We start from the raw sequence: 22,890 nt of genomic DNA on the forward strand, positions 1-22,890 counted from the left end.
AACTCTTCCTAGTATTACACCAGTGGCTGATTGACACTTGGGGTAAAATTTCCAATGATAGCACCTAGGGATGCCTCATAAGGTTGTTCATGTTATGCACTGCACAACTCCAAAGGTTTACATTCATACAACATTTGTATTTCTTTGGGGAAATAGAAGTGTAGCTTAATATTCAGGCTTTTTTCGTATTTAGACATATATGGTAAAATGTTATTCTGACTACTCTGTACAGAAATTACAGTGGGGGAGATTTTTTTCACTCAGTGAAGAAAATGAGTTTTGCTTCTCAGCTGACAAAGAATAAAATAAAATATTCTTGTGCTGAAACTGGAGACAGAGAAGCCATGGTGAACATATGTTCTTCATATCACCCAGCATCCCTTCCTCTTTTCTATCATATTAGACATCCTCCCTGTACTAGACAAGATTCTCCAGAGAAACAGAACCAATAGGAGATATATATATATATATATATATATATATAAGAGGAGATTTATTATAGGAATTGGCTCATATGATTATGAAGGCTGAACAGTTCCACAATCTGCCATCTGCAAACTGGAGAACTAGGAACGCTGGTGGTGTAATTCAGTCTGAGTCCAAAGGCCTACAAACCAGGAATGCTTCTCCAAGAGCAGGAAAAGGTGGATGTCTCAGCTCAAGCAGAAAGGACAGATTTGCCCTTCCTCTACTTTTTGTTCTATTCAGGCTCTCAGTGGATTGGATGATGTCCACTGCATTAGTGAGGGCAATCTTCTTTATTCAGTCTACCAATTCAAATGCTAGTCTCCTCTGGAGACACCCTCACAAACACAACCAGAAATAATGTTTTAGCAGTTGTCTGGGCATCCCTTATCCCAGTCAGGTTGACATGTAAAATTAACTATCACAATCTTCCTACATAGCTTTTATCCTGGAGGAGCCCATTCCATGTGGTCTTATGTGGCTGGTCTGGTTCCCATCCCCCATCCCCACCACAGGGCTGAGCACATGACTTGGTCTCATCAGGCATGCCCACCAGTGACAGTGATTGGTTGAACAATGAACATGTGACTCAAGGTGGGTCTATCAAAGACTTTCCAGGAGTTTTCTACCAAACATACCTGAGAAGATATTCTCTTTCCATGAAGTTTTACAAAGCTAATATAATGTGTGTTCGGTTAAAAACCTGTGGCAAAAACTGTTACTTGTTCTCCAATATCTTTTTTCTCCTTTTTCCACAATAATAAAGTTTCAGCAGGGCAAATGGTCTTATAGAATAAAGCCTACATTTTCCAGCTTCCCTTGGAGCTACTTATGACCATGTCAACACATGGTACATAAGTGAAAATGTCATGTGAGAGCTTTCAGAAATCTTTCTTAAGAGACAGTTGCTTTGTATCCTTCATCATTATTTTTCCCCTTCTTGCATCCTGCTGCTTGGAGTATGGATATTATGATAGGACCTCCGTCTTGGACCAGGAACAATACCCCTGCTCCAGGGATGGCAGTTCAGAAAGCTGTGAGAATCGGTACCTGAAGATTTCATGGAACATAGCTGTCTTACCAGCCCTGAACTGTTCAAATGCAGACCCACATGTGAGAGAGAAATAGACTATCTTATTTAAGCCATTTTTATTTTATTTTCTGTTACTTGCAGCAATAATTAATGGCTAATGAATCTTAGTTAATTCAGGCTGCTTAATCAGCATGTCTACCACATGAAGAGAAACTGCCTAAGAGTGAAGACAACACAGGGGAAAGCAGAGCAAAAAGAAAAAGACGGGATTCTATTGATATAACTCAAGTCACTGAAGCTAGCCATGCCTCGAGCCATACCTCCTTTCCACTTTCCAGTTTTTTAAGCAAACCTATTTACTTTTTTGCTTAAAATATTGTAAGTTGAATTTCTGTCATTTGGAGGAAAAAAGTTCAGATGAATCTAGCAATCTTGAGGAAATATACATAATGTCAGTAATGTGCATGACATTATTTTGACCAGTGATGGGTTATGGAATTAGGAGTAGGAATCAATTTATTTAGATCTCCAGATTCCTAAGGGACAGAGAGATCTAAACTGATACCTACATTACATTACCATCTACATTATTCCTTTAAAGTGGCATCTCGTTTTTATCACTTTAAAATATTATGTGGGACTTGACTGGCTTGCAAGAGTTAAGATATTTCCCTGGAAAATGGTAATTTAGGAAGATTCACCTAGCTTCAAAGCACAGGAGGGAATGAAAGGATTTTGAAGGATGGGATTGGAGGCAGGAGACCAGCCCTGAGTAGGAACTGAGATGACTGGGGCCTAGTGGCAGTGTGAATAAACAGGAAGGGACAAAAGTTAAGAAAAACAATCTGAACTCTAGCTTTAACATACATTCTGTCCTACTGGTATTTTACATTAGGAAAGTACTTTGCAGTTCATGATGTATTTTCACATACATTACCTCACTTGACACGTAACAATAATTCTTTGGAGTTGGCAAAGCAGGTAACTAGTTTCACCATTTTATGGAAGTGAAAACTGAGGCTTAGTGTGGTTACAGGTCTTGCCAAAAGTTACATGGGTGTCAGAGCAGGGGCCATAATCTAGATTTTTCTGACTAACCGTCCAGTATGGATGTACTGGGTCTCTCTGTACACAGAGATCCAGCTACAAACAAAGTTTTCTTTTCAGCAACTTCATTCAGTTTTGTTTGTGAATTCTACTTCATTGTTTTCTTCATATTCATGACATCTCCCGAGCAGTGACATGGGCTAAAAGACAGAACTTCATCCTGAGATGCATCATCTTTATAATGCAGTAGTGGAACCAAGGAGTGTGTGTGTAGATCAAGGGAGGACAGAGGAACTACTAATGACAAAAAAACCCAACCTTGAATCCCATAGAAGGGATTTATGTTCCTTTTTCAAATTTTCTCTATGCTCAGTACCTCCTCCAATGCGAGATCACCTCTCATTCACTATCATACCAGTAGCCCTGATCATTTTAATAATTTACCATTTCATGGAGCCATGGAAAGAGAAAGGAAATTGCTTTTAGACAGTGTCTTATTCAAGCAAAAGGAAATGGTTTCTGAACCACAGAAAACAAATAAACATGCCTCTACCTGGAACTTCACTAGCATTTGCCCGTTGTCTGGCACTAAAAGATGTGCTTTAAAATAATGCAGTGTGTGGCTGGAAATCCTGAATGCTAGTGGGGCTATCTAAACTCTACAAGAAGAAGATGTTAACTGTCTAGGACAACTGAACTTGGACGAACTCCCAAATGCTGGGTGTCAAACCACATGCTAAATGGCTTTCCATACAGCAAAATGAAATGCCAAATCCTTAATGGCAGCTCAGCTTTCACAACTTTCAAAGAAGCATATTCTATTATTGCTCAAAATGTAATGCTAGCACACTATGTTTATAGCCATGGTGTATGACAACCTTCATAACATGGATGCTTGGCACTCTGGTGACATTGTTAAGCCTTCTAAAGAATTACACATTTTCTATTATTGTGCTGTTGATGTATCATTCATCCTTTGCTTGTGAATTGAAAAATGTATAGTTTGGAACTCTGTGAGATCCTGCTGAATTCCTCAGGACCATGGTCAAACATAGTTAAATGGTTATCCTTTTCCATGTTATTCTTGGGCATGGAAAGGAGTATCTTTTTAATAAAGGAAAATTGGCAAGGAGACTTCTTGCAGTGCAGTCCTGGTTTGGCACAAAATGTGAGGCGCCAGGGATGCAAACATCTCATCTTCAGATTCTTAGCTGGCAAAGACGCAAGAGGACACATTTCCCTGGCGATGCGCAGCAATCTGCTGCACCACGGTGGGTCTCAGATCCTTGGACTGACCCTCGCTCAGATGGTAGAAATCCAAAGTAAAGCAATGTGACCTGGCAAACACAGGATCCTGGAGCAGAGAGTGTGATTTCTTCCATTCCTATGGAGATCCTCATTTGGCTGGAAGTCTACTCCAGGGACAAAGTGTTTCCAGATCTTTGGCAGAAAAAGAAATGCCCTCTTTTCAACTTTCTTTATTTCAGAGAAGTAGAACGCTGACAAGAAAATATGAGTATCATCTATACTTTTGCTATAGCAGTAATAGCCATATAGATTTTAATGTTTGTACAATAAGGATGTTAACAGTGGCTGCTTTTTAAGATCACTGAAAGAATATAACCTTCTTTTTTTATGAGCTATAAGAGATATTAGATGAAATATATATGTATGTATGTGTGTATTCATACATATGGGTACATACATGTATGTATGCTATGAAATGTGATAAAATATGTAAACATGCATATATGCATGATATATGTGTGTATACACACATGTGGCATATTGAACATGTAGGACTCATGAGGCATTATCATAAAAAGCCATTTTGTTTCTGTTTTCTGTATTCTGCTGTCCTTTTGAGTCAGGAGACATCTTCCTCTGCCCCTGGATGGAAACATGAACAATCTCATGCCTTTTCTGAGCACATTTAGGATACAGAAAATCCTACAATCACTTTAAGCTGTAAAATATGATCACAATTCAGAAACTAGAACTTCCAGTCCAAGATATAAATCAGTGTGGCAGAAGCTAGGTGTTCCCCCAACCCTGTTCCATCTCATTTAATGGGCTCGCAGGCCTATCTCTCAGCTGCTGTGTCTATGAATGGCTCCCAGAGAATTCTCTCAGGAGAACTCTCAAAGGAGCTCCTGGCTCCAGGAGGGACAGTTCTGCCGTGCAAGATATGCTGCAGACCTCTCCCTCATAAATCAGACCAAGGCTACACTTCACGCGAAATCACATCCTTGCTCTGCTTCTCCACCTTCCTTATCCTTAAACTTACTGGCTTTTTCTGAAGAGAAGTCCTCAAAAAGTTGTTTGCCCCTGAATTCTACATTCAGCTTCTGCTTCTAGAAAACTCAATCTAAGGCAAAACAGAACAAAACAAAACATCTCTATTTTCATTTAAAGTTATGATTCTCCACCCTCCACTCAAGAGCTGCCTATGGGAAGGTCATCAGCCTACAGAGAAGGGGAAGTGGGTATTTTCTTATTACATTTCCTGTTCACCACTGTTCTACTCACTCCATTTACTGGCTGCTGTTATCAAATAATTTTCCTGCATATCTTGAAGTGAATACATGATTTTTATTTTTAATACTACAAATAATTCACTGAAATTTTCTGATATAGAAACATCCTTATACTTCTGGTGGAGAAATAAATAAACATTACTTAATCATGACGCTCTGTAGATATTGAGGCTATAATGTTAAGACACATTTACATCCCTTTAGTCTCTATTTCTCTCTTCTCCACCCTAATATTATCTAGAATTTTAGTTCTAGAATGTTAAGAAGGTTTCTTGTTGTTTTGTCTTTTGTTTTTTTCCCTTTGGCCCCTGATAATTTTTTGGACAAATGAACTTTAGTACATATATTTAGTCATCCTTATTTCTTATATCTTTGGCTGCATATCCTAGAATTAGCCTTTTCTTCTTATTAGAGTACTTCCTTCAGGAGTGTTTACAAAGTGCTTCTTTGTATGGCATACTTGTTATGACTGAGAACATCTCCATTGGACCCTCCATGGTGCTGTTGAAATCTGGCTATAAGTGTCCTCTGGGTGGCAGGAACTCAAAAGTAAATTTGAGAGCCCTTTGAGAGACAGCCGCCTACCTTAGAACCTCCACACTGCAACAATGCACTTTCCAGTTGATCTCTTATGTACTCTCCCAGGTCCTGACCCCAAAAGTACACCCACACTCTCTTATCTCTGGGGTCTCCTTGCCTAGGAGGAAGCTCCCGGGGGAGTTTGCTTGAAGACAATGCAAGCCTGGCTACCTTCACTTGGCTCACAGAAAACTCATGGATCCTTGGTCTTCCAAATTGTCAGCCCTCCCACTCACTGACTTTTCTCCTCATTAGGGCCTTCTGAGTGCCTCCTGCCCACCTCTCCCATGCAGGAAGAAGACACCAAACACACATCAGTTTCTTCCAAATACTCTCTCACTCTTTATAAACTTTAAAAAACAAACAAACCTTTTATCTCTTAATAATATGCTTGTGTTACCAGTTCTTAATTTTTTTACCTTGGGGCATTATTCTTTAACTTCAAACTTTGGAAGATGAGGGTTCTTTCCTGTTTCCATTCTCCAAAAATAGATTATTGCAATTTTGGTTTAATAAATATTCCATCATCACAGAAGAAAATAATTTTAGCTATGTGTGGCAATGGATGTTAACTAGACTTATCGTGGTGACCATTTAGTAATATATACAAATATCAAAATCATTACATTATACATCTGAAACTAATATAATGTAACTTGTGAATTGTATCTCAATAAAAAATTTTAAGATGATGTTGTCAGAAAATGGAGGTATTTAAACATGAGAGGAGATTTATATAAATTAGAGAAAGGTTGAGTATAATTATAAGAACATAGGAAAAAATAAGAATAAAATAAGACACTAAATCCAGGAAAAACATACCAAAAATAGGCAGGAAAGGAAAAGTAATTCTTATAGTACACAATTCATTTGTAAATAGAGTTTACATATTAAAATAATTTAAATCTGAAATAATACAATAATACAATTACAATAATACTATTTTAGAAGAGTAGACACAGGAAAGAACCCTCATCTTCCAAAATTTAAAGTTAAAGAATAAAGCCCCAAAATGAAAAATTAAGTATTGGTAACACAAGCATATTATTAAGAGAAAAAAGGTTTTTTTTAAGTTTATAAAGATGAAAAGAGTAAAATAATGTTTGTATCTGGGGTGGGGGAAATGGTAAGAGGTGTAATAGCAGAGCACTTCCATTTTTCATTTTTAAAAAAGAGTATAGAATTCTTGAATATCTATATTTTGTACATATACAAATTTGATAGAAAATAAAAACTAAATTCTTAAAAATCAAAAGCTTAAATATGGAATATTCTGTAAAAGGCATTGGGACAACTGGTTATCCACAAGGAAGAGATAAAAGTAGATCTCTCTAGGACTTCCCTGGTTGTGCAGAGGTTAAGGATCTGCCTGCCAATGCAGGGGACATGGGTTCAATCCCTGGTCTGGAAAGATCCCAGATGTCGCGGAGCAGCTAAGCCCATGTGCCACAACTACTGAGCCTGCGCTCTAGAGTCTGAGAGCCACAACTACTGAGTCTGCGCACCACAACTACTGAAGACTGTGTGCCTACAGCCTGTGCTCTGCAACAAGAGAAGCCACTGCACCACAACGTAGAGTAGCCCCCACTCGCCGCAACTAGAGAAAGCCCGCGAGCAGCAACAAAGGCCCAACACAGCCAAAAATAAATAAATAAATTTATATTAAAAAAAGAAGTAGATCACTCACCATCCACAAAAATAAGTTCAAAATGAATGTAAGACCTGTGTGTGAAATGCAAAGCTTTAATCCTTTAGAAAAATAATATAGGTGAGTATCTTTATGATATCAGATTTCTTAAAAGTCAGAATACTACAAAATGTAAGGGAAAATACTGATAAATCATATTGCACATTACAATCAAAATATTCTATAGTAATAAAAGTCACTATAAGCAAAGTTGAGACGAGACATATTGGGAGAAGATATTTGCAAAGTATATAATTGCTAAAGTATCCAGAATATATATGGAATTCCTATAAATAATAAGAAAAATGCAAAAAAGTTTAACAGAAAAAACAAAAGAAGAAAATAATATAATCAGTTAATTATAGAAGATATCTTAACGATCAATAAATATCAGAAAAGGTAAGCAAACTTAATCAGAATTAAATAAAAACAAGGAGAAATCGTTACATGCCAATATTATGGGGTAGGGGGAGGAATAACATAAAAACTGGCAACACCAATTGTTGGAGAGATTGTGAAAAAAGAGTTTACATATTGGTTGTGAGAGAACAAACTGGTACAACTACTCTGGAAAACAATATGATAATACCTAGAAAAGCTGAAAATGTACATAGCATTTAAATTAAATGTCCAGGTATATCCTTCAGGCCCAGAGAAATTACTGCACCTGTGGCCAAGGAGAACTGCACAAAGATGTTCTTTCCTGCACTGTTTGAAATAGGGAAAAATGGACAAAAACCTAAATGTCCATAAATAAGGAATAGATGAATAGACAGTGGCTTATTCATACAGTGGAATAATATGCAGCTGTTGAAATGAATGAACTAGATCTACATGGATAAATTTTAGAAACATTACTGAAGAGAGAGGACCAAATTGAAGTTGCAAAATGGTACATATGATTCCACATATGTGAAAATTTAAAACATAGCAATATTGTACATGTTCACAGACACGTACATATAGAGTAAAAGTCTCAAAACTTTCATGAGAATGCTTCCCAACAAATTCAGGATAATGGTAACTCTCAAGGGAGGGCAGGAGGGATGAAAAAGAGATGGGGAAAGGATAGTATTAGATGCATTGGCAATGCTTGGTTACAAACGCCCCAAAAAAATGACCTGAAGCAAATAAACAGAAGGCTAATGTTTGTTAAATCTAGGGAGGTGGATATGTGGGTATCTGAAATATTTATTTTCTGTATGTTTAAAATTTTAGCAACATTTATATAGAGGAATATGCACCAGCTGAGCATCAGAAGGCCAGGCCTGTCTCTGATTTCCTCTAAAGGCAATTCTATGCTTTCAGCCAAATCCCTTAGCACAGGGGTCCCCAACCCCTCGTCCTCGGACCTCGGCCTGTTAGGAACAGGGCCACACAGCAAGAGGTGAGCGGTGGGCGAGTGAGTGAAGCTTCATCTGCTGCTCTCCATCGCTCGCTCGCATTACTGCCTGAACCATCCCCCTTGCCCCGTCTGTGGAAAAACTGTCTTCCACGAAACCGGTCCCTGGTTCCCTGATGCCAAAAAGTTTGGGGTCTGCTGCCTTAGCATCTTTTCATCTCAGTTCCCTTATTTGTAAATGGAAGTTTATAGCATTTTGCCCAGCCTGCTTCAGTGTTTGGAAGATGACAAAATAAAATTTTATATATATATATATATATATATATATATATATATATATATATAATATGGCTACTTTGAAAACTATTAAGAGCTAAATAATAGAAGAATTATTACTGTTTGCATGTTGACATGTAAAAAATAGATATCCATAAAAAATAGTGATGCTAGTTTGGGAAAACAATATTAACATACTGTATATCTTTAGTATGGGTTTTATATTGCTATTTTGACTCTACAAAACTATACTTAGTCATCTCATCCTACTCTGGAGGCTTGACAAAGAGAGGAAGAAAATTGAGTCGCATCATTTCTCCAACTCTATCCCCTAAATACTCTAAGGATTTGAAAGAGTTAAAAGCACAAGGATCTGCCAGGAACCACTAGGAGAAGAAAACATTGCATGCAAACATGGTGACTTAGGAAATGTCAGTTTAGTCAAAAAGACCACTGGCAAAGGAACACAGCGCATGTTTCTATTTAGAGCTTTAAAAAATTTATTTTAAATAATAGCATTGGAAAAGAATGTAAAGTGAAGGGAGAAAAAAAGGAGCTTTTTGCATATGTACTCTTTTCAGTTGTGCTCTTCTTAATAAATGAACTCTCCTCCAATACATTTGTTAGATAGAAACAATCAAGGCTGAGGCTTTATCCTCTCTCCACTAATTAATTACCGCAAATGAGCCTGTAATGTGCATCATAACAACTTAATAAGCTGGGCCAAACTATTTTAGATTCTGCTATGCTAGTATTTCATCATGGCTGGGCTATTTAAAATAGGTAAGTAATATCTGAACACAAATAGCTTTTGAACTACTTGTGTCCTTCAAAAGAAACTCCATGTCTTAAGCAGATGTACTGTTTCCCTGGAAGGAATGAAAGCAAAGAATGTCATAGTAGAAGTGAGGACAGGGAAAGGAGGATGAGACAGGGCAAACATGAGAGCTTACACAAACTATCTTCAATAATATAATATCCATTCCCTCTGCAGCTGTCACACTGGCCGACCAGATGCCATTCCAACAGGTCCTTCACATTTTTCCATATTTGTTGGACATGAAGAGTGGAGTATCCAATAGCTGTACTAGCCTCTCTTTTTTGACATCATTTGTTTCGTTGCCCATTCTTGCCTCAAATGTCTAACTGAAGCTGGATCAAAGTGTGACTAATACAAGCTCCTTAGTAATGTCTCTGCTTTTAATGAAAATTTAAAGGAAATTAGTGACTCACTGAGTCGATGAATAGACTTTGTATATCTGAGGATGGGCTAAAATATGGCTTACTGTCAATAAAAGAGCCAAGGGCCCCAGATGAGCTGTGAATTATCTAAGACACAATTATCTGAAACTTGACAGCCCTGATTTCTTTCAAATCAAAGGTCAATGTATCTTCCAGGCAGTAACATCTGCTACCATCCCAAAGTGTTAATTGACTAACTTCAGCAAAGTCAGGCAGATCTTCATCTCTCCCTCCTTGAAGCACAAAGAGTTTACCACCCATGAAGGTACAATTCAGTCATTTCCAAAAGGAAAGAGAAAAGAGGGTGTCAGAGAGCCGATCTGGAGCTCAAGGAGAGCTCTATAAGGTGGTCTTTTCAGTGGACTATTTTTTTCCTGTTTATTACTTGTATCAAGTTTCTCTAGAACATATAACCAGGGATTTTCATGATAGAATGGAAAAAAGTGGAAGAATTCTCTCAAAATAGTTTTTAAACATGAGCTGTTTAGAGGCAGAGAGAATGTGCTAGTTTGAAGGGTCAGAAGAAATTTTAGAGGCAAAGACCAGTAACAAAGAGAAATAATTAATTGTCTCCCTTCCTCTCTGTTGTCACACCCATCATCTCTAGGAGGAAATGGTTGAAAATGGAGACATATAAAAAAATCTATGTTTGACCTAAGGGCAAATTTAATAATGGCAGAAAATGTATTTGATCACATTTCTTGATGTCTGTTCCAAAATACATTGTACCCTCAAATTTGTGATGCTCCTGGGATAAGAAGTAAATGTATGTATAACTTTTAGGAGTGTTACTTTTGGTAAGTTTTTTGGACAGAATCAAGACTGGACTGTAAAATTGGGTCTCGAACTCATTTCTTCTCTCATAACTTCCCTCCCATCTCCCCCTCTTTCCTCTGCAGGATCTATTTTAGCAAATCCTTGTTAAGATGTCAAATGAGAAAAATTTCAAGTGGGTCCTCTACCAAGTTTACATGTATGTTTAAAAGTTCATTCCAAAACCCCGAAGCCTTCAAAACTCAAAGGAATACAGCAGTTATAGAATGACAGGCACAGGGATGAGATGATAGATGGTCAGGCCTCAGGGCCCTCTCAGTACAGCGCTGATCCATTTACTGCTAAGGCCAACCCAGAACACACGTGAGCAAGAACTGACAGGTGAAGAGAGAGATCTGCACTGTGTGTACTCTTGACCCATGGAGTAGAGGTCAAAGAAATTGAAGTTATGAGAAAACTGTCCTTGATTTAAACATTTTCTTAAGAATATTCTCTGTGTAGAAAAATATCTCAACAAGCAATTTGGAAAGATTTAGGATCAGTTTAAATTCTATTGATGCTTCAAAGGATAAGACGGTTCAGTCAGCAATATATGACCAACTAGAATATTTTTCTCCAACAAGGAGAACCAGTCCTTTTTATATACTGTTGTCACTCACTGACAGGCAATAAATCCCCTGTGTATTTGCTCAGAAGAGAAAAATGAAGATAGGGCCAGATAATATGGCTTATTATATTTCTGTGACTCCTGCTTTTCTCCAGCTTTTCTATTCTTGGTTGTCACACTGCCCATGTGGTCTTGAGCAAAGCTCCAAATGCTCGAATGTGTTAGTTTAATGAGTTTATCCAACTCACCTAACTGTGGACGCCTTCTCTGAAGTTCCATCACTGCACTTCACAGAACAGCTTGGCAGCCTTGAATTCCAATAACAGAAAAGGACTCTTAAACAATAGCTCATTTGATTTAAATCAAATTTTATCCATGGCATATCAACTCTAGAACAGTATTCTCATTCAGAAAACAAACTCCATCAGGATAAGGTCTTCTCTAGCTTGTTCTTTCAGCACTAAGGCTGACTGTCTTTTGAGAAAGATACAACTGATACAAAATATCTAAAGATATATCAGGCATACATTCCAAAATGACTGCATCATTTTCCTTCAATCTGTTCACATTTATTATACATTAAATCATTTGATTTCAGTGAAATCCTCCTCTTTGCTTTGAGAGACAACAGTTGTTCCTTTTATGACCAGGTAACTGAACAATTTAAGAAAATGACTGTATTAGCCTAAGAAAAGGGAATTTGATTTCTCCATGACATTGTAGCAGTAAAAAAGAAAGTTATGAAAACTCCTAGTGAAAAAGTAGGATAAGAAATTTGTCTATAAGTTATTAAAATAACCATAATAAAACAAGCAGCAGAAATTACTTATAGATGGCCAATAAACACGACAGATGCTCAACTTCAACAGTCACCAAGAAATTGCAAATTAAAATCACAGTGTGATCCTACACACACACACCAGGATGTCTAAAATGAAAAGATAGAAAAGGCCAAGTGGAGGTACCAGGGCTCTCATACACTGCTGGTGGACAGGAGAATTAGTACAACTACTTTGGAAATCTGTTTGGCAGTATCTATTTAAACTGAATACACACATTCCCTATCACCTGACAACTCCAATTTTAGGTATATTCCCAACAGAAATTTGTATGTACATTCACTGGATTACTTGTACCAGATCGTTCATAGCAGCAATTGTAACAACCTCAAACTGAAAACTATCCCAAATATCCATCAACAGTTGAATGGATAAATGGATTTGAATGGATAAATATTGAATGGACAAATATTCACACAGTGGAAAACTCTATCGCTGTGAAGGTAAATGATCTACAACTACACACAACAACAAGAATGAATCTCACAAGCATAGTGTTAAATGAAAGAAGCCAGACACAAAGGTGTACACATTGTATTATTCCATTCATATAAAATACAAAGACAGATGCAACTAATTGATGCCTTGTTTATGTTATCTATGAGGGTACAAAGAGGAAGTCAAGTGCCCAGAGGATAGGAGTGCTTGTTGTCCTCAAGCTCCCCTCTTCTCCTGCGTGAGGTCCCCACCCTGAGCACTACACTCACGATAAAATGAAGATAGTTTTTCAAGTGAATGCTGATGCTGAAGCACGTGGCAAGCAGGCACAAAGCCATGGAGACACCCTTGATGTAGCCTCCAGGGCAGAAGAGGACATTGTGCTGCTCCCCCAAACACAGAACCTTGAGACCAACAGGGAAGTTTTTCTTTAATTCTCCCATTTATGGCTCCATCAAAGCACAGAAAATACTTTGATTTAGGCTATGGTTAGAAATGGAAACTCGTTAGTTGTGATGTGGTAGAGGGAATGGCTTGGCAAGGGGGTGTAAAAGAAGATGAGTGGACTTACATAATGCATTCCCAAAAACTATTATAGACATTTACTTCACACATAATCCTTTTAGGAGAAGTTGCAGGTGGACATGGCACTCAGGCTCCTTTCAATTTGTTTAAATTGTGCACAAACAGACCACATGAAGGCTAAGAAGATATAAATAGAGGATACTGCTGCAGCTGAATACAACTTACAACTTACAAAGAGAACCTGACACACATTTAATGATGTGTCTGAGAGCTATTTGGGCTGGGTAATAAATGGCAAACATACACAAACAGAGTTAAAAGCGGGTTACTCCTACTTGGTCAAATGAGGTTTTTTCCCTAATTTTTCTCTTCTTTTTGTTGATTCCAGACCCTGCAACTTTTTCCATGGGAGACACCTTTCTTATCTATCTTTGTGCCCCTACAGCAGGGGCTGGTACAAAAGGTTCTCAACAAATGACATCAAACGGAAGAAATGTCACTATTGATAGTTCACCCTGATGCTCTCTCTTCCACCAGGGATTCCTGTTCTCCACCCATTATCCATAATGCTTGTGAAAAAAGCCCCCTGAGGGGCCCCTGCCACTTCTCTTGCGTCTTCCTCACCTTCAGGTTCCCTGAGTCATTTTCAAACTGCCTGTTTGTTTTTTTTTTAATATTTATTTATTTATTTTTGGCTGCACTGGGTCTTCACTGCTGCACGCGGGCTTTCTCTAGCTGCGGTGAGTGGGGGCTACTTTTCGTTGTGGTGCACAGGGTCTAGGTGCGCAGGCTTCTGTAGTTGTGGCGCACGGGCTTAGCTGCTCCGCGGCATGTGGGATCTTCCCGGACCAGGGCTTGAACCCGTGTCTCCTGCATTGGCAGGCAGATTCTTAACCACTGTGCCACCAGGGAAGTCCCCAAACTGCCTGTTTCTTATCACCTGCAACACTCACCCTTTTCCACCCACAACCCTCATCTACCTAGTGCCCTGGGAACGATAGAACTCTGGGAGGCACACAGACGGCTCATCAGCAAGGACTGTGCTTCTCAGCCCTTCCTACACACCCAAGACCCTTGGAAAACTGGTAAAACATACTGTACTGATGGTGGGACCCCACTCCCAGAATTCAGACTCGGTTGGTTTGGGCAGATATCTGGCAGCTGGATTTTTTAAAGTGCAACAGTTAATTCTGATGTGGCCAGGGCTGAGAACCACGGCCTCTAGGATGAATGCATATTCACTAGATGTGGGGAACAGCCATGAATAAAGCAGAACACTGGACAATAAATACGGACTCTGAGCATCTTAAGAAATAAAGGAAGAGAGGAAGTGGGAGGTGAGGCGAGAAGCCATTCAACAGAGGTCCTGCCCTTAGCAGGTCTGGGGCTTTGAGGAAAAGAAGCTGGCAACTCCCAGATGTACCTGTACTCAGTCCTCAGCAGCGACTAATAAGCAAGCTTCTGATGGTTCTATTTAGAGTACTAAAGCCCAATTTTAATCTGATGGAGAAAGGAAATAGTAAGGACAGAGCTCATGACTCTGTATATGACAGGCTGAGGAGGCCATACTGAGGGAAACCTGTTGTCACCGGCACAGTGGCTTTGGTCCCTCCTCTTCCTGCCACGCCCCCCAACACCCCCCACACCCCCCCACCCCCCCCGCCGTCCACTAGGTGTTGCTTCTGCCCAGCACCAGCACACACTCCCTTCTCCTCTCTGGGCAATTCTCTTCTTATCATTCGGTGACGTTTGATGGCAGTGTTTTGGTGGTTATCGTTAATGCTTTCACTCTAAATTTCGTTTCTAACTCTTCACAGTGAAAACCACCTCCCCAAGAAAACTTCAAGCACAGGCTTTAGAACCAAAGTGACCAAGGTTTGAATGCTGAATTGATCATTTATCAGTCATATAATATGGACGACTGATTCTCTAAGCTTCAGTTATTTTCATTCTATAAGATGGAGAGAATAATATCTACCCTGCGGAGTTTCATGAGATTAAATAAGATCATTTAAAAAAAAGTCCCTGACGATGGGAAAGTGCACAACAAATATGAGTTTCCTCCCACTCTAGATAAGACCTCTCTCTCAGACCTGCACTGTCTAGTATGGTAGCCACTAGCCACCTGTAGCTATTTAAATTTTAAATGAAATTAATTAAAAGTATTTAAAATTAGAAGTTCAATCCCTCAGTTTCCCTAGCCACACTTCAAGTGCTCTGTACATAGCCACATACAGTTAGTGATACACACACACATACATACATATACACGAACATATCTCATTGGATAGCACAGATTATAGACCATTCCATCATTGCAGAAAGTTCCTGTAGACAGCACAACTACACCATCAGGCCTGCTTAAGTGCAACTGCAATGAAGACAGGAACCATCCATGGAACCCACTGGCCAGGCAGTGAGGTGCAGGGCTAAATACTTCTATCAGAATATTCCATGTGTAACATAGCTGCCTTTTCTAGGTGTTCACTTCCAGGCAGAAGGGACAAAAAAGATGTTATAGAAAGAAAAATACCATATGATCTCTTTTATATGTGGAATCTAAAAAATAAATAAATAACCATGCTAATAGATACAGAGACCAGATTGGTAGTTGCCAGAGGCGGGGCAGTGGGGAGTGGGAGAAATGGGTGAACAGTTTTTGCTTTGTTTTGTCTTTTCAGTTTAAATAAATTGAATAAAGAATAAATTAAATTAAACTAAAAGTATCAGCATGCTAAAAAAAAAAGATAAAAGTAAAAAAAGAAGATGCTGAGGAATCTGAAAATAAGTGCGACTTACTCAGCGATTTTGTCAAGACTGGGCAGGTTATGTTAGTCTTTAGCTCTGCGTAAGCAAATAAATCCATCCAAGGCTGTCAAGCAAAGGGTATATTTGCCATGAATTTAATTTATTATTCAGGCAGTACTTCTAGACACTGCCTTGGTCAATTTTGAATTCATTTCCCTAGCAACCTGGGCTAAATTAAGCAACATGACAGAGTCATGAGGCAGGGAGCCTTTTGAGAATATCTTAACCCATCATCTCAGACTTTAAAGTTGCCTTTTATCTTAGTTGCTGTGCCTACACTAGCCTGCCAACGATTGTCATCTGGGGCCTATAGTCCCCAGGTCACTAGTTCAGGTCATGACTTGTTTAAACAGGAAAAACAAGAACATGATGGGTCAAAGGGTATGGTTGTGCAGGCTGTACACTGCACAACTCCATGGGGTACCATTTACAAGGTTATCATAAATTTGTATATTTATTCCAACAATTTCCCAGAAAGCAGCAAAGTATCTGAAACAATGAAGACACCATCTAGCTTCATAAAGGTACTATATGCACTAGCTGCCAGGGTGACTAGATGTGCCACTCTGAAGCTAGAGGAAGAAACAGACAAAGGAATCAAAATCCTTAATCTAGGGATAATTCAGCACTGGGGCCCAAGAATGTTCTGGATATCCACAGCAGTTCTTTGTTCCAGTAGCTGCCAGAGATACTCTGCCTTGTGATTCACTAAGCTGGACAGGCCTTGCCCTCTGATTTAGATATTTTCACTGGTTTTGACCAGGTTTCAACACTAATACAATGTTTCTCAAACAAACAAACAAACAAAAGAAACAATAACAAAAACCCAAAAACCTCATAGATAGGGAGAGTAGATTGGTAGTTGACAGAGGCAGAGGGTGAAGGTTGGGCAAAAAGGGTAAGGTGGTCAAAAGATACAAACTTCCAGTTGTAAAATGAATAAGTCATGGAGATGTAATGCACAGCATGGTGACTACAGTTAATAATAATATAGTGTATATTTAAAAGCTGCTAAGAGTAAATCTTAAAAGATCTCATCATACACAAAAAAATATGTAACTATGTGTGATGGTGGATGTTAACTAGACTTACTGTGGCGAACATTTCACAATATATACAAATATCAAACCATTATGTTATACATCTGAAACTAACATAATGTTATACATCAACTAGATCTCAATTTAAAAATATTCTGATTCTGAACCCTACTTCAGACCAATAAATTAAAATCTCTCTGGATAGGGCCTGGGCAGCAGTATTTTACAAAAGTATCTAGGGTGCAACATGGTGGATAACCGCTCCTCCAGCAGATAGAAAGAATGGAACAGATGTATAGGGGGGAATCTGATGCCCCAAGTCTGGGAGAAAAATTGTTAAAATGGAAGAATTTTTAAATGTGTCGCATAGGGCTTTTAATTATTAGAACCAAAGATAAGCAGAAAATAGAAAGAAAAATGTTAAATAAGCAACATGATCTGGTGTTCATGATAGCAGAGTGGGTCTTCATCACTTGTTTTTAAAGTTTAGATTTATACCGCAAATGTAAAGACATAACCTCAAACTTTACTGATAAACTGTTCTTGAGCACTCAAACTGAGCTTTAAAGTGTTAGAAGAAGCAAGGAAAGAAATGACTGAAAAGGGAAAGGGGGGACTTCCCTGGTGGCACAGTGGTTAAGAATCCACCTGTCAATGCAGGGGACAAGGGTTCAAACCCTGGTCTGGGAAGATCCCACATGCCGTGGAGCAACTAAGCCCGTGCACCACAACTACTGAGCCTGCGCTCTAGAGCCCACAAGCCACAACTACTGAGCCTGCGTGCTGCAGCTACTGAAGCCCATGCGCCTAGAAGCCCGTGCTCCACAACAAGAGAAGCCACCACAACAAGAAGCCTGCACACCACAACGAAGAGTAGCCCCTGCTCGCCGCAACTAGAGAGAAGCCCGCGCTCAGCAACGAAGACCCAAAGCAGCCAAAAATAAATAAATAAATAAATAAATAAATATAAATAAAAACAGTAAACTGATTTAAAGAAAAGGGAAAGGGGAAATCAGGCCCATTTAAGAATAAAAATGAGCCCTCAGCTAAGTCCTGCAGGTAGCACAGCATTTCATAGTCTGAGCTCAGGAAGAAGGGGCTCACTGTGATGATTGGAAAGGTAAGTGGCATAACCACAAGGGAAGCTGAGACAATTTTGCCAAACTGTGGCTTGTTTATTTAGAAGACCTCATAATTTCCTGCTAAATAATCCAAGTGTGGCCTAGTCCAGCTTGTTTCGGATGAAAATGGCTTAGTCATTTTACCCATTTCAAGAGTTCTCTGTGAGTCATGGGTTATACTCACTTCACACTCAGGTCTCAGATAGCCAGTCCCCTTGAAACCTCTCTGGAGTTAAGTCTGCCCAGCTAATCCTTTCTGCACTATCTCAAAGATGAGTCAGTGCTTTGTTGTCTTCCTTTGCCACCCCAAGTTAGTGAAAAATATTCAGAATTCCCAGAAAAGCAGATATATTTTAATTGGTTCTTAGTAAAACAGCCAATGTCATAAATGCATGCTGTATTTTCAAGTGCATGTTCAGGGATAGGGAGGGTGGGAGGGAGACGCAAGAGGGAGGAGATATGGGAACATATGTATATGTATAGCTGATTCACTTTGTTATAAAGCAGAAACTAACACACCATTGTAAAGCAGTTATACTCCAATAAAGAAGTCAAAAAAAAAAAAGAGCCTAAAAATACACATTCACTTTGAAGTCCTCTAATGCAGATAGATGTTTAAAAAATTTTAGGGAAGAGAACATATTTTCCCTCACCTCCATTTCTTCTTATCCAAATCTTTTATTGTTTTCAAAAGCCAGTTTGCCTCTCATACCTTCCATTAACTTTTCCCAACCCAAAGTAACCTCTTCCTGCTCAGGATTTATACTGAGTAACTGACCCTGTCATTTGGTATTATTCATATACTGTATTATTACACCTTTCATAGTCATTTAGCTTATCATACAGGAGTGTCTTTCATACCTGTTATATTCTTCAAATATGTCCATGGGTATAGTGCACAGTGGAAGAATATATACTTTGTAGCATTCCCTGAATGTTAGATGAAGTCATTATGAAACAGTATAAATTCATGAACCAATTTTATCCCATACCTATCTATACCATTGTTCCCTCTCTCACAAAGGAGAGGACACAATAATATGTCAGGATGTAAGATAAGGTGCCCTGGTTTTCTCACAACTGTAGGACCCAAGGGGCATGAATCCCTGAATTCCTTTAGTGTGTCAGGTACCAGAAACATGGGCAGGGGTGGAGGGCCTCCAATGCTCCCCCAGTTGAATCATGTATCTTTAAGAAGATTTTTTTAAAGAATAAGGAGGAATACTGGCAACTAAATGATGGCAGGCCACTGATTGTAAAACACATCCTGATTTCAAAAATGTTAAAATATGAAAAAATATGTGCTCTAAAATCATTGATTTATGGTAAGTGAATATGATCTTTTAAAAGAGGTAATATGTAATAAAAGTTAGAAAGCTCCTTCATTAAAATACTAAAATATTTATTATCATAAATCAGAGAACAATTTGTCTTAAAGAAAGGCATATCTTAGACCTGCTCCTGAAACACTGAGCACCAGACAAGACTGTAGACCATGCTGGAGGCTGGTGATAACCTACAATATACCAAGTACCCATTTATGTTCCCAGAAGGTGAACTTGTCCAAAAGGAACAAAAGCTATGGTGTCACAGCCTGTTGTTTCAAGAGTGCACAGAAGCTGCAAAGTGCAGTTCTGAAAGAATACAATAACATGAGTTCCATGTTTACACAAAATGAGGTTGCCATTTTGTTGCCTGGGGTTCTTATGCAGCATATTCACAAACTGGTCCACACCAATCCAACAGCGGCCAGAATCTGCCTAATGATCATATTCTACAGAGCTGTTACAACTTCCTCTACACCACCTTGTATGGAGTGTACCACACACATTCCATGTTTTGTATTGTTTACTTTTGTCCCTGTCAGTGATGGCAGGGAGTGTGCCTTGTGCACTGTTTTATTTCCCCAGGTGCCTTGCATAGTGCCTGCCACATGGTGAGCAAGCTCTCAGAAAACTGTGAAGAACACATGCACAAAGAGCTGACCAAAGGAAAAGCAGTGCTAACACTTAGTTCTGGGGTCAGCATTTACCTGATGAACCCATAAAGAACAATGCATGAGATTGTTGCTTTACATAATATTAATCAAAAGAAGGATGAGTGATGGGGTTCTGAGGAGAAGGCCCAGGAAGAGTATCTTTCCCCATTCACTGTCTCTGTCTGGCTACGAATGAAAAGCAATCCAAAACAATCTTTTTAGCAACTGGTGTCAATGTCAAAAGTAAATTCAGTAATTTTGCCTTGTATCCTTTCTATCCCAAGATATCCCAACTTTCTTTAACTGTGAAGTATACTCAAATATATATATCTAAACTTCCTGGGTGGAAATCTTTCCTTTTTTTTAACCCAAATAGATATTTAACCTGTTGATGTTCCTGCATATAATTTACAACATATTTACTCAGAACCCAACAGTGTAGGGCTCCCTCTACACTGCAGTATTGAACTTGAAGCCTAGGAAGCCATGAGTCCAGAATCCTTCTAAACTCAGATGAGAGAACAAATTAATTTTTCTCTTGGCCTGGACTTCTCTTCTTCATCAAGGCCTGCACTGAAGCACAGGGGTGAATAGCCCACAGGCAGCAAAGATCCACACAACTGCTACAGAAGTGTTCCTTCTGGCAGTGCTGTGGATGCTGCTACCATGTTCTTTTCCTGCCCTACAATCAGTCAAGTACTATCTGGGCTGCCTGTCCTGAGAATGCACAAGGGAAAAAAAGATGGCATCATACACATTTGTACTTTGTCTGTGGTTTGGGCCATTTCATGTTACTAGCTTGGCCACAGCTAACTGGTCCAGGAAGAAGCATGAGAAAGAAGTCATAATCTGCTTTGTTATCAATTAAACACCCAACAAGTAGTGCATTCCTGGTGCCCCACGCCTGTGCTAGCACTACCTGGTACTGGTTTCTGTGGGGGAATACTGCAGAACATTTAGACTCATAAGATCAAATAGTAACAGGAAAATAACCAGGATGTTATGTATATATATTTTAATCACCCATACTGATGTTCAAAAATGAGGTGACTGGGACTTCCCTGGTAGTGCAGTGGTTAAGAATCTGCCTGCCAATGCAGGGGACACAGTTTCGAGCCCTGGTCCAGGAAGATCCCACATGCCACAGAGCAACTGAGCCTGTGCGCCACAACTACTGAGCCTGTGCTCTAGAGCCCGCGAGCCTGCGAGCCGCAACTACTGAGCCCACATGCTGCAACTGCTGAAGCCTGCGTGCCTAGAGCCCGTGCTCCACAACAAGAGAAGCCACCACAATGAGAAGCCCGCGCACCACAACAAAGACCCAATGCAGCCAAAAAAAAAAAATATATATATATATATACATATATATTAAAAAAAATGAAGTGACTGATTTTATATCCAAATAATATCTTATGAAGCAAGCAAGAACAACCATTATGTGAACTGTTTAAATGACCCATAAGTTGCTTGAGGACCAGGAGGTATCTTACTCACATTTGTATCCCCATAGCAACATGGTGCTCAATACATAATAGGTATCTAATACTGCTGAATGAATGAATGACTATCTTACCTGAAGATGAATGCCACCTAAACAGAACAGCCCTTAAAGTTTAACTACCTGACATAGCCTCCATCTAAGGAAAAACAGCACCAAAATTCTGTGGTTTGGGCCATTTCATATTACTAGCTTGGCCACAGCTAACTGGTCCAGGAATTCCTGCTGAGGCCAAAGTACTCTGGGGCACCATGGTTAAAGACAGATCAATCGGAGTGCCCCATATTGGATAGTGGCCAATAGACTCCATTCCTCCCTCTCAGGAAGTACAAATACAAGTAGCACAGAGAAAAGGGTCACAAGCCCTGCTCTTGAATCAGGCATGCCAGTGTACTTTAGGCCCAATGTATGGGGGCCCAGAGGGGCTGACTGCCAGCTGTGTACTTATGAAGAACCCTATCACTCCTGGCAGCTTTCCCCTATGTTCTGAGAAACTTTAGAGTTCTCAGAGATGAGAATAGATACTGCTTGATGATAGTCTGGGAAATGCTGAATGCCATGTCCTTTCCTGATTAGTTGCGATGTCCACTTGCATTTTAAAGTCTCTTAGAAATCTTGCTCCAAAAAAAAAGAGTTTAATCCTATTTAGCAGTCTATTTCGAAGCACACATAACTGCCAACGTGTAGCATAGGACACCTGATTTGAGAAATGGTGCCCTAAAGTGACCTAGATGTATCTCTTTTCTCACAACTACGTCTAACTAAAGAATTTCCTTAATTATGGGACTTATAAATATTATCCTCAGCAAATGAGCCTCCAACTTGCAAGAATGAAGCACAGGCTAAAAATTAGACCAGGCCCTTTTCTATAAAGCAGTTACTCACATTGTAACATGAGTCAAAACTTTGGGTTCCAAAATTCTTAAGACTTCATGACTTCATTCAGGAATCCTAAAAACAACTGTGGTCATCATCCATTAAAAATGCACCTTTCACAGTGTTCCACAGACAGGGAGATAAAAGTCCTTTGGGCTGATTTATTTTCATTAGTGCC

The 22,890-nt window shown here is 39.2% G+C and overlaps 1 protein-coding gene across 4 annotated transcripts in view; it reads right to left on the reverse strand.

Moving 5' to 3' along the window:
* LOC309658986 (uncharacterized protein) overlaps positions 1-22,890 on the reverse strand; it is a gene marked incomplete at its 3' end in the record, with an annotated part of 321,204 nt that overhangs the window by 33,464 nt on the left and 264,850 nt on the right. Inside the window, exons 6-8 of one of the 4 annotated variants that reach the window (XM_082458304.1) lie at positions 11,838-11,897; positions 7,349-7,383; positions 129-4,435 (exon numbers count right to left, since the gene is read on the reverse strand). The exons of 1 other annotated variant lie outside the window; for it this stretch is intronic. In XM_082458304.1, coding sequence (XP_082314430.1) covers positions 4,413-4,435; positions 7,349-7,383; positions 11,838-11,897 — 118 coding nt within the window. Of the gene's footprint in view, positions 1-128; positions 4,436-7,348; positions 7,384-11,837; positions 11,898-22,890 lie in introns of those variants that run through there. 2 more of the 4 variants (XM_082458303.1, XM_082458305.1) reach the window with 2 other exon arrangements.

Source organism: Balaenoptera physalus (assembly GCF_965194825.1).
Source record: "Balaenoptera physalus genome assembly, chromosome: 3".
NCBI classification, from domain to species: domain Eukaryota; kingdom Metazoa; phylum Chordata; class Mammalia; order Artiodactyla; family Balaenopteridae; genus Balaenoptera; species Balaenoptera physalus.